This window comes from Grus americana, chromosome 20 (genome assembly GCF_028858705.1).
Source record: "Grus americana isolate bGruAme1 chromosome 20, bGruAme1.mat, whole genome shotgun sequence".
Taxonomy (NCBI): domain Eukaryota; kingdom Metazoa; phylum Chordata; class Aves; order Gruiformes; family Gruidae; genus Grus; species Grus americana.
The window spans coordinates 10,431,415-10,442,719 of NC_072871.1; the positions used below are offsets into that span (position 1 = coordinate 10,431,415).

Here is an 11,305-nt window from a genome sequence, read left to right on the forward strand (position 1 = left end):
ACCCGCCTGCAATTAAAGAGCAGCTCAGCTCCGGCCTGGGGCCCAGCCAGCGCCGCGCACAGAGCCTGGGGCCGTAAGTATTTAATCTGTTTATTTTATTTGTGCACCGCACCCCTTTCACAGCACTGCAGTTCTAAGAGAGAGATGGACAAGGGGACAGCAGAGCTAAAAAACGCTGTCCCGTTACAAACATCAACTTCTCATAAATGTTTGTTACATGGTTTTAAAATCCAACTCGTCCATTGAGAGATAAATAGTACAGAGGGCACAGCCCCTCCGGCCAGGCTGGCGTTTCCCTCGCAGGTTGGCTCCTGCTCTCAGGAGCCTTCGGTGTCAGTGTTGTCGCTGCCGGTGGTGTTCTCCCAGTCGGCCTCGTGGTGCCGGTCCTTCGGTGCCCTGCGCAGTGCTCTTTTTCTGAAAACAAGACTAGACGTTTCATTTTTAGATTTTTTTGCAAACAAGTGGCATTTGAATGCTTTGGGGAGTTTACTGGGGAGGTTCAAGATGTATCAATCCACTTAGCGTTTAGCGAGCTCACACAAGATAAAGCTGTGAGTGGTAGCAAGCAAAGGGAACTCGTCTAAATTGACGAAGACATTCTTATATTTCCTAAAGTGTAGCGTATTGTCAACATTCAGTTGAAGATGCCAAGAAACGTTGCCCAAAGTCCTTTCTTTGACTGCTGACAGCACTATTTTTATTAGAGGAGTCATTTACAGTGCCATGAGGAGCACTTCTACCTAATGCTAGAACTGAGATCCCTGTTGTACAAGGTTGTCATCGGTCTCATGCTCCATCAAGGCAGTGACCAGTGAAGACACCGGACGTTTGGAGAATAGGCCTTCAAACAAGAGCGTTTGAAGAAGACAGAGGGTGGAAACCTGTCCCATTCAGTCGTGGGAGCTTGGTCTTGGATGTCAGCAGTATGTCAGATGGACAGTGAATGTCAGACAGATTTCACTCACATGGGAGAAATCTATCGAGTTTAATAAACTAGCAATTCTTTGGAGCACCCTCCAACTCCCTGCTGTGGAACCACCTGCATGGTCCAGAGCAGATGCAATCATTACTACCTTGGCTACCTCTGGTACTAAGGCAGGAGTCTCAACCAGTTCAACTAGAACCATGAGACTCTGAGGATAAGATCTGTAGTGAACTTATGCCCTCCATGAATCAAACTTGGGACGGGCTGGACAGGAAAGAGGAAATACAAGCAGCTAATCAGTTAAGTAACACAGATATGTCTAAATCAGTCCTGCTTACTAAAGTCCAGACCTTCGGTAACGCTCAAAGCAGTCCTTCATCCTCTTCCGCTCCTTTTCTGCCAGTTCCTCGTTGGCTAAGCTACAGTCCTTGAACTGGAAAGAAATCCAAACAAATATGAACTGGATTCCTGTGAAGATCAGATAAATGTCAGCACCAGGTAGCACAAACCTGCTCTGCAAAGGTGGCTTATGTACTGCATCTGGCCTCTGCAGGGTAAAAGGCTGCACACCACCCAGATAAGCTTGGTCATTTCTCTTCTCCAACTTGTTTGTGCAATGAATCATTTTACATATAAAAAAAGGGAGAAAAAAATGGAAGCCTATGCCTTCAAATGTTCACTACCAAACCCCTCCTCCAGGAAAGAGTCCACTGCCTACAGCTAGCTTCCTGCACCTGCTTGGGCCTGCAGAATGAAGTACAGCATGTTTATTTCTGGGTTGTCCACTATTTTGTGTGCAGGATGGTCATACATCTGTTTCACATAGTTTTACCATCTTTATTCCCTCCCGTTTGTAAATTTGGGATTCCGTTTCCTGTACCAACAGTAATACTGCAGACAATTAAACTGGAAAACATCCATTCCCAGAGATGAAGGCCAGAGAGTAGTTAACAGAAATTTCTAGGCACAGATGGAGAAATAACCACCATAATTGTTCTGCAGTTCAGAGCCCACCCTTTCTGGAGGGTGAATTTTGCACAAATTGCTCAGATTTTTGAAAAAGCAGTTGCTGCTTACATGCTTCTCAAACCTGGTAGTAAATCCATCATTAACAAAAACATTAAAGATCACAAACCCCAGTCATGGTAAAGAAGAGCCCACAAAGATTCTCTTACACTTGGTGACTTTGGAGGCAGACTGCTCTCTCGAGTGCTAAATTGCTGGTTTTGTCCTTCAGGGCAGTCTTCTAAGAGAAGGAAAAAAAATCACAGCTTTAGTCACAGTTGCCATTGCAAAGTAACTTCTCCCTCCACCAGTTCATCAAACAGCAACAGCTGCAACATAACTGCTGCCCAGCACTACACAGAATCAACAGCAGAACTGAAACCAAATCTCAAAACATTCAGGATTCAGTCCTGTGATTGATGCACGAGTCACTTCTCATTTTACTTGAACCCTGAATCTTCCTTAGGGTGATGGAATTCCCCATCAGGCTCAGGAAGGGACAGCAGCTTTCTAATTTCTGTCCCTGTTGCCTAACAACTAAGTTACGCATATCAAGGCACTTCACATTCAGACCATATTTTAATGAAACTCCTTATGTGGTGATCAGGTATTGTGATACATGTTTGTGAACAGAGCGAGGTAGAATAATAAAAGGCTTTTTGGATCACTGTTGTTTAGCTTTTGTGAAAAATCTCCCATCTCAATGAATGAAAAGATCATTTCGATCTTTCAAGAGATCAAACCAGAAAATTTCTTCTACTGTGCTAGTTTCCTTCCTTTCTCAACATGTTTTGAAAGAGATTTTCAAGTTCTTAGAGGAGTCTATTAATTCCCTTCCACACTGCTGAGTCATTTCCACTGGGGATGCCACAGAAACAGAACTAGTGACAGCGTTAACTACATGGTTCTGCTTTTGTGAAAATAGCTTGCAACATAAAAGGGAAGAGGGGAGGAAAAAATCCCTGGAGAAAGCCACATGGTCCAGCTGAAGTGGAAGGATGTTTGTTCTTTCTTAGCTCTGCCACAAATGCAAGAGGAGGGAGGGAAAAAGGCACCCAGGAGCTATTTCTCAAAGGCACCAGGTGATTTTTCCTGGACAAATTCAGTAGACAGATTACCTCAGAAAAAAAGGACTTGAGGTCCCAGGAAGGTCCAATGATGCCACTTTTCCCAGGTCATACAGCTATCTGAAAGACCCTTTCAGAGACCATGACAGCCTGTGGAGTTTTTTCTCTCAAAAAAAGCTTTACAAACATTCACTGTTGCCAGCATCTTGGGACGTGTTCTCCCTTTTATAGGGGAGGCAGATGGTGGTATGGCAGAATGCCTTGATTTATGGGTACCTGTTCCGAGTCATCTCAAGGAGGTCTTACTCAGAGTGCCAAGCACACCCCACTGAGAAGCATCTCTCTCAAACTGAGTCCCCAGTCAGAATACCTGTTCTTCACTAAAAATAAACCCCAAGAATGTCTTTTCCTGTCCCTTTGAAACACTGGACTATCCTCTCAATTCTACTCTATGTTTTCCCAAGAAAAGCCTTACTTTTAGTCGGTTGTGTATCTTCATCTAGATGACCATGAAGAGTAAGCTATAGGACAGAAACAAAGCAAGAACATGAGAACTGCCCCTAATTCTGTCTCACACAGATGGAAGAATATAAGAAACAGGACATGCGTAGAACCCATCTTTCCCTAGTGCATCTTGCTGTCCGCACAACAGGAGACTTTCTGAGCCACAAGTTACAGATCTACTCATGGATTTATCCTCCATGAATATATCAAGTTCCTTTGGCCTCATTTATACTTGTGGCCTACAATGTGACAATCACTTTCACACTGAAGTTACAAACTAAGTGAAAACTCTTTACTACAGATGTCCCCGAGGTAAGACTTATTTTTGCCTTGTCTCGCACAAGAGAGACAATTAGAAGCAACTCAAAATAATTCAATTCCCCTCATTTGCTTAGACTCAATAAATGTTGCTGGCTAACACCATAACTGCATCCTACACTTGGAAATCTCAGAACACGGGGAGATTCTGTCACTGGTCTGTTTTGCTGCCTCCGTACTTTTTGGTATCACTGCAATGAGCCTGAACCATGGGTTGAAAACTGCTGTTACTTAGGGAAATGAGCACAAGTGAGAAATTCAAAACCATCCCAGAAGAAAGTAACAGGTAAATGAGGCACCCTACTCACTTCCTGGGAATCTCTGGAGGAGGTATCATCCAGGTCAGAGGTCTGAAAAAAAAGCAGTATGAATTAATCATTCCTCATAAGCAAGGAAGTGGCAGGAAGGGAAAACACAGGAGACAAAGCTCCAGAAAAAAGAGAAGTGAGGACTTCCTCTCTCCTACACTCCTGTCTGACCACTTGGAGAAAGTACACAAGACACCATACTAATTAAAAGTCCCTGTATATCTAATTTAGTTTCAGAAACTTTAGCACCCTTACACCCTGCTCCCAATTTCATCAAAATGGCTCGTACACAGTCTCTAAATAGAGTTCACTCTTTGGTGGCTGTGGATCCCCTCATCATCTTTGGACATGCTCCAAACACAAACTCAGAAGGCCTTAGCATGCATCAGTCCAGCTTATCCACGTCTGGAACCAGAGTGAGCTAAAAGGAACCACCACATCTTTCATTTTTCTGAACTCAGCATTTCCATGGACAGGGATACCCAGGCAGCTGGCCACTGCCCGCTGAACTCGGACTGGTTAGGTGCAAAGGCCTTGGAAGAGCCACACTCTGGCCCTGAACTCTGCTTCCCAACCCATCACACAACCCTGCAGACGTACTGGTGTGGGGAGCTCCAGTTGCAACCTTTTCAGCTTGGCTTCAGTAGCCAGTAACTGACTCTCCTTCTGGAAGAGCTGCAGTTGCATTTCATCACATCGCTCCCCCAGCTCCCGAATCTGCTTGCGGTAAGTGTCCCTCTCAACCAGGTTCTTGGAATACTGCGCATAGAACTGTTCTCGGGTCAGGAGCGCCTGGCATAAGGGACAACATGTCATGACATGTCACACAACAGTACATTCAGGGTTACAGGATCTGCCCATTTCAGGCAGCAAAGCAGGGCTTAGCAGCAGCTCCAAGAGGAATGTTTTATCACCTGGTCTCTTTCTGAAGCCACTTCTTCCATCTGCTGCAATACAGCTTCAATCCGTTTTTTATACATCTGGGAGTCCTTCCTCAGAGATGTGCACTGTAGTTCAAGCATCTCTTTTTCCTCTGCATACTGTTGAGACAAGGTCAAAAGCACCCTGCTTGTGGGCAGAGCCTGAGCTAGACTCTCACCACTTCTGCTCCATTCCACAGATTGCTATGGCCGGACCTCCGTGCAACATCAGAGTTCAGCCAGGCTGTCCAGCTGGAGCAAGGCTGATCAGAAGGTTGGTCAACATGACTAGGATGACTGCTAACATGATCGATTTACATGTACCCGAGCTGTCAGTCATGATAAAAGCTCCCATTACCCTCCAGACTGAGGCAGGGACTGTTAATTAACACAAGCATTAACAGGTAACAGTTAACACCACAGACACAGAATGCTAAAATAATAGTTTGTTGAAAAAAGGCACGCTAAAACACAGACAGTAGAGAGGAGCAGCAAAGGATTGCTGCTGAGCAGCTCCTCTGCTGCATAGGCAAGACATCGCAGGTGCCTCATCTGCCTCTTACTGACAGACCCTCAGCAGGAACTTGCACTGCATCACGTACTTTGTCTTGGAGGACCTCAGCTTGCCGTAGCTCCTTGCGAAGGCTGTAAATGGTGTTCATCAGCTCCCGGCGTTCTTCTAGTATCTGGCTACAGTCATTCTCCAGGGTCTCCTTGGAGAGGCTCTTCTCTAAATTCTGTTCCCTGGCAACCTGCTGGACAAAGAAAAAATTGAGATACAGCAACCATCAAACTCCATATCAACTTTCTCCCCACAGTCCTAAGTGCTCTATTTGACTTGGGAGAACAAGGCCACAGCTGACCCACACCATCTTCAGTGCAGCCCCATCGCTGCCCTGGCTGCTACAAACAATCGCTTCTCAGGAGTCCATATTCAGCCACCCCTACCAACCTGGAGAGTGTTCTCCAGCTCCTGATTCTTGGCCAGGAGCAACTCCTTCTCCTGCTGGATCTCCCACATCACCTCATGGCTTGGGCGCTGCTCTATGGCATGCTTCAGTTTCATCGTGTGTTTACGCTCCAGTTTGCAGTCATCCTCAGCCTTCATGAGGCTGTGCTTCAAGTGATCGATCTACAAGAAGGTTCAAAGCTCATCAGTAACAAGGAGAAAACTCTGGCCTGCAAAAGCTGTTCTCTCTCCCATCCTCAGACAAACACAGGGCAAATTTCTCCCCAGCTCTGTTTTCCTCAGGATGTTTGGTGCTCTGGGGACCAGAGTCCTGCCTGTGTGCTAAATGGATACAACATGTTGCTTTTGTACTGCCCTTGTGAGAGGGCCCAGTCTTGAATGAGGGGGAGACTTAATTCTTCACAGCACAACTTGTAATACATGGGCTGAGCTAGGGACCACCAAGACATGCCACCTGCTAGAGAACATGCACAGAACCTCATGCTGGACTGGTCCAGGCCATCCTGGGCAAAGACAAGTCTGGTGCACAGCACAGCCTTCCAGGGATCAGGTAAGAAGGAGGAAGCTTGAGAAAAGGGTGACTGACCTCTAGGATTAGGTCCCGGTTCTTCATGAGGGCAGCACTCTTCTCCTCGCTCTGTTTGGCATAGCTCATTGCCAGGTTGTAGTTCTCGTCCTTGCACTTCCGCAGCTCCTTGCCCAGGCTGTCCCTTTCCTCCTTCATCTTCTGCGCCCGCTCTTGGTGCTTGCGGAGCAGGCTGTCCCTCACCCACATCTCTCTGATCGTGTCCTCTTTGGTGTGCAGCCACATGGTGAGCTCCTGGGCCTTCCGCCGCTCCTCCTGCATGGTGCTCTGCAGCTTCATGATCTCGTTCATCAGGAGCTGGCTCAGGCCAGATTCCCCAGCGGTGTCTGTTCAGTGGGCAGGCGTCAGCCACTGCTGTCCTATCTGCTCCCCGGACACATACAGCACAGGTTCCCACCCACTTGCCACTGGAGCTCAGGATCGTCACATGCCATGCACAAGCATGCAAACCCTGAAGACACGCGTGATCAAGTTATCCCTGCTGTTTCCCCCTGCTCTGTGCCTTTCTACGCCACAGTGTCACTGACAGAACAGGCAGAAGGAAGAATTGATCCTTCTACTTCCTCCTCCAACCTCCCAGGTCTGGCCTGTGATGCTGGAACCCTTCTGAAGCACACAGGGAGCAAGCCAGGGAATGCTCCTGACTCTGCTAATCAAAGCTGGGGAGAGGCAAAAGTGGAGGTGATACCCCCTTAATTTGTACAGCAACGCCAAATGAAGAGCTGTTTTTTCCCCGAACTCAAACTTTACCTATAATCATAGAGAAAACCCTGCTGGGATCCTTGCCAGTTATTTTCTTATACAGTTGTGGGTAATAAAGCTCAAGACTCTCCATAAACGCCTCAAAGCCCTTGTGTCCTGTTCGCTGAAGAATGTCCAGAAGAACACCTGAAATAAATAAATGAATAGAATATTCTGTTGCTTTTATCTCTTTACCTATTTCTAACGTAACAAAAAATTGCTCCACTTTCTCCACATGCAGATTAAAGTCCCTGGAATCAAATCCTAAGCTAATCACCCTGTAACTATACAGAAGTATTTTAACTGTGAAGGAACAATTACAACTTAGCCTTTGTATCTAGCTCCTACTACAGCGGGTGCAAAAAGCAGATCTCAGAAGATAGCTTTGTTATCCTGCTGATAATTACAGAAAAGGTAAGCTAAAACAAAGCACCACAACAGTTTCTGCAGCTCAAGGCTCCACTTCCAAATACCAGAGACAAACATGGGGAAAAAGGGCCACTAGTGTAAGAACACTGCACATAACTAGAGAGGTAGCAGGGACAAGCCTAAGAGAGCCTGGACTAAAAAGACTTTGAGCTCAGTTCCCTACTTTGTCTAGAAATACTCTGTGCCAAATCAAGCCCAGAGGGCTTCTTTTCTGTGTTCTACAGTTTCCTAATCTGGAAAACAGGGGAAAACAATTTTCAATGACTGTCAGTAATTTACCAATAGAGTTAATCCAATCCAAAAGACGTACTAATAGCATAATGAATTCTGTCATTATCTCTGGTTGAAACAAGAACAGAACTGTATAGAACAGTCATGAAGAATTTACTTAATGTATTGCCAGTGTTCCCTCAAACACCAGAAGATAGGAACAAGGGACAACATCTGCTGAATTAATCTTGGAAATATCCCCTTGCAAAATTGTTACACAAGAACAGCCTTATGGGTCAAACCAAAGCAACTCCCTCCCTTATGCTAATCTAGAGATTCAGAACACCAGAATGCCGCACCTCCTCTGTGCTCCCATTACCCTTACACAGCTTGGGAATGCATTGATGGAGCCATCTCCACTCCTCCTCTCCCCACAATGATGTGCTGGGGAAAGGGGCTGCATAGCAGCACCTACAACACTTGAGTCTAAACACAGGCAGATGGTAACCTAGAAGCAATGCGTTCCTTCAGGCCCAGTCCGTTAGCACTCTGTTCCAATCTGCTCCCAAGAGCTGACAGAGCATAGGAGCATACACAGAGCCAAAGGCTGCACTTAACCCACCTGCCTTCCGTTTGCGCATGACCAGGCTGGGGTCGTTAAGAACTTGTTCCTCATCATCATGGCTGATCACTTTGCACTGGCGAAGATAGGGTGTTATACGGGAAGGATCTATCACAGAGATCAGCTTCACCCGGAAGTTCTCCAGGTTATTCCAACATGTTTCATCACTATCCTCTTCCAACATGTTGAAGTATTAGTAAGCAGCGTTGTCCTGTCTTGGAAGAAAACCAGAAAACAAACAAGCAGACTCTAAACCTCCTAGAGTAGTGGGGTGGTGGTGAAACCAAGTATGTTAACAGACTGAGAATGGAAAAGTGTCTCTGAGATACAGGAACACATCTCCCATGTGGTCTTTATCTCAGCGCTTCCAAATCACTTACAGAACACAGTGATATACTAAGTCACACCTGAAAGAACACTGTGGTACCAGATAGGAGATACCAGCAGCTGCGAGGCTAGTGCCAATGCTGCTGACACACATGTGAAGGAGAGCTAGTGTGAAATTCTGAGAAAACAAAAGTCACTAAAGCTTGATGATCTCCCTCCAACCAGCTGAACATCTCCCAGATCTCACTGGGAGAGGAAAGTGAAACTATTTAGCAACAGGTCCACTGGCGACAGAGAAGTCAGAGAAAGCTCCATGAACAGAGGAAAATCCAACTAACTTTAGATTCCCAACAACTTACCCCACGCTGCCAGATCTCACTGACTTCACCATGGGTTCTCCAGATGCTCAGCTATGATTAGAATTAAATCTTTAATCCCCATAAACAATACAAAAAGGGTGGAACACAACACAGGATAAGCTGATGGCAAATCGCAACTTTCTGAAGAAACTAAGCATCCTCTGAAGAAGTGCAAACATCTTTAAAGCTTTCCAAATTAGCTGTTGCATCTGCTTTACAAACAGTTCATGCTCTTCCTTCTCTATCTCCCAGCATTTGAGATCCCTGTATTCTGTCTGACCACACAGTCACCAAATCTAACACCACACAAAAGGCTCTGTGAAAACCCCCAACAGCAATAGCCTTAACTGCGTTCAGCTGTAATCATACAAAAGCTGGTTTTCTGCATGCTGTACTTTATGTGCAGGGAAGGGGAACGCACAGCTGTGTATGATTTTCACTGCAAACACAGAGGTGCAAATCATGCACCAGGAAGCCATGAGGTCAGCAGCCTCTCACATCTACCTCTGATTCCACCTGAGCAGCTTTAACAATTTACACTCACAAACACCACCAGCATGACCAATGCACAGACACACCGAGAGGCCATGGAAGCATTCCCGGTGATGAGGAGTGCTTCTGTGTATGTGTTTGGTAGGAGCTTGCTGCAGTGTTCCCCCTCAGCAGCAGTACTCTGACGTTACTAGTTACCTGCTTCACAACGAGAACCTGCTATTAACTACAGGGGCAGAAAAACTACTACTTCTCAGCCTGGGAGCGTGCAGGTAAAGAGATGCAGAAAACCCAACACTTCTATACTCAGGCTTCTTTGCCTTTCAAAGAAGAAGCTGGCATTATTTTTATTTCTTTGCCCCTTTGTGGTCAGACTGTTCCATAACAAGTACCTTCTGAAATCTCAGTCATTAATTACTATGCTGATATCACATGTATGAGCTGACTGCAGTAGCCATTGTCATTTCCAGGGGCTCAGGAAGGCTGAAACCTTAGTATTCACATTTTTAGTCATCTTGTTTGGGGGCAGGAGGGTGGAACAGAGTTCTGACCATCAGCAGTTATAGAAGGTCTGGGATTTCACACACATCTTACTGCATCTCTCTCCAAGGTCTTCTCAAACCTTCATTGTTTTTCTGCTCCAGCACAAAGACTCCAAACTTCTTCAGCACATAGTTGTTACACATTACATTGTTAGTTAACCTTAACAAGCTGGACTGACATAGAACTAGTCATTACTTATCATGGAGAAAAATGTTCTGCTCTTCCTGAGATCAAAGCAGCCCCAGCAGATTACAAGAAATGCATTCCCCTGTAGATAAACACCACAGCCTTACTTCAGAGCTGTAAAATAATAAAAAAAAAATTCCCTGTTAATATAAACCATTCTGCATTACATGGACCAACCTGAGCCTGTGCAGTCAAAAGTCTCCTTGCTTCCTCTCCTGGTCTAGCAATACACATCTGTGTCCTGTGTCTGAGAAAACTTGTCTTGGATGCAGCCTCCCTTTATGTTCTGGCTAGAGCAAAGATTATTCCAGGAGCAAAACTGATTTGAGAAAAAAAGAAAAGGGGAAACTACTCAGCTATACTTTGAGATGGGAAATGAAAGGAAAAAAAAAAAAAAAGAGATTAAAAAAAGGGGAAGCCAGAATGGGTGATGAGGGAGGAGAAAACTGCTAGTCACACTGCAAGTCAGCAGCATTACATATGCAGTGGTTTTAGACTCATTCTGGTTTTCTTTTCCAAACTGTACCACTGAAGTACAGCTAGGGTCCAGAAAGTTTCTTTGTGTAGTGGCCAGGAGGACTAAAAAGAGTGAAGGTCACAGGCATAGGTCTGTCCAGCTGATTTCAGGGGACAAAACAAGCCACAGAGTTAGAAGATCTTCAAATAGCCTTTCAGTTATTAACGTCTTTCTACAGGAAAGCAGGTAGCAGCAAGAACTCTCTCTTCATTTAGAGTTCAGCTGAAAAGGATGATTTCTATAATGATTCCTCAAATTTTGGATGCCCTTAAGCTT

General features: G+C 45.4%; 1 protein-coding gene across 9 annotated transcripts; it reads right to left on the reverse strand.

Annotated features, from left to right (window-relative positions):
- Positions 1–79: 79 nt before the first annotated feature.
- On the reverse strand, positions 80–10,862 carry CARD9 (caspase recruitment domain family member 9). Of its 9 annotated transcripts, none has more exons than XM_054849265.1 (13): positions 10,690–10,862; positions 8,606–8,820; positions 7,354–7,491; positions 6,604–6,929; positions 6,000–6,179; positions 5,650–5,799; positions 5,042–5,167; positions 4,728–4,919; positions 4,128–4,169; positions 3,473–3,518; positions 2,101–2,171; positions 1,264–1,358; positions 80–414 (listed from the first exon to the last, which is right to left on the reverse strand). In XM_054849265.1, coding segments are annotated over exons 2-13 (1,551 nt in total). In that variant the 5' UTR covers positions 8,790–8,820; positions 10,690–10,862; the 3' UTR covers positions 80–413. The 9 variants fall into 9 exon arrangements, 8 of the variants coding, with proteins under 8 accessions (XP_054705240.1, XP_054705236.1, XP_054705238.1 ...); XM_054849261.1 differs by having other exon boundaries at positions 86–426; positions 5,611–5,799; XM_054849263.1 differs by having other exon boundaries at positions 86–426; positions 5,650–5,802.
- Between the last annotated feature and the right edge of the window lie 443 nt (positions 10,863–11,305).

Excerpts from the sequence above, each read along its gene's own strand:
- CARD9 (XM_054849260.1), bottom strand. The coding sequence starts at position 8,789 with ATGTTGGAAGAGGATAGTGATGAAACATGTTGGAATAACCTGGAGAAC. Across the intron at positions 6,930-7,353 it reads GGTTTTCTCTATGATTATAG|ACACCGCTGGGGAATCTGGC; the intron begins GTAAAGTTTGAG and ends CCCACTGAACAG. Across the intron at positions 4,920-5,041 it reads TGGCTTCAGAAAGAGACCAG|GCGCTCCTGACCCGAGAACA; the intron begins GTGATAAAACAT and ends CCCTTATGCCAG.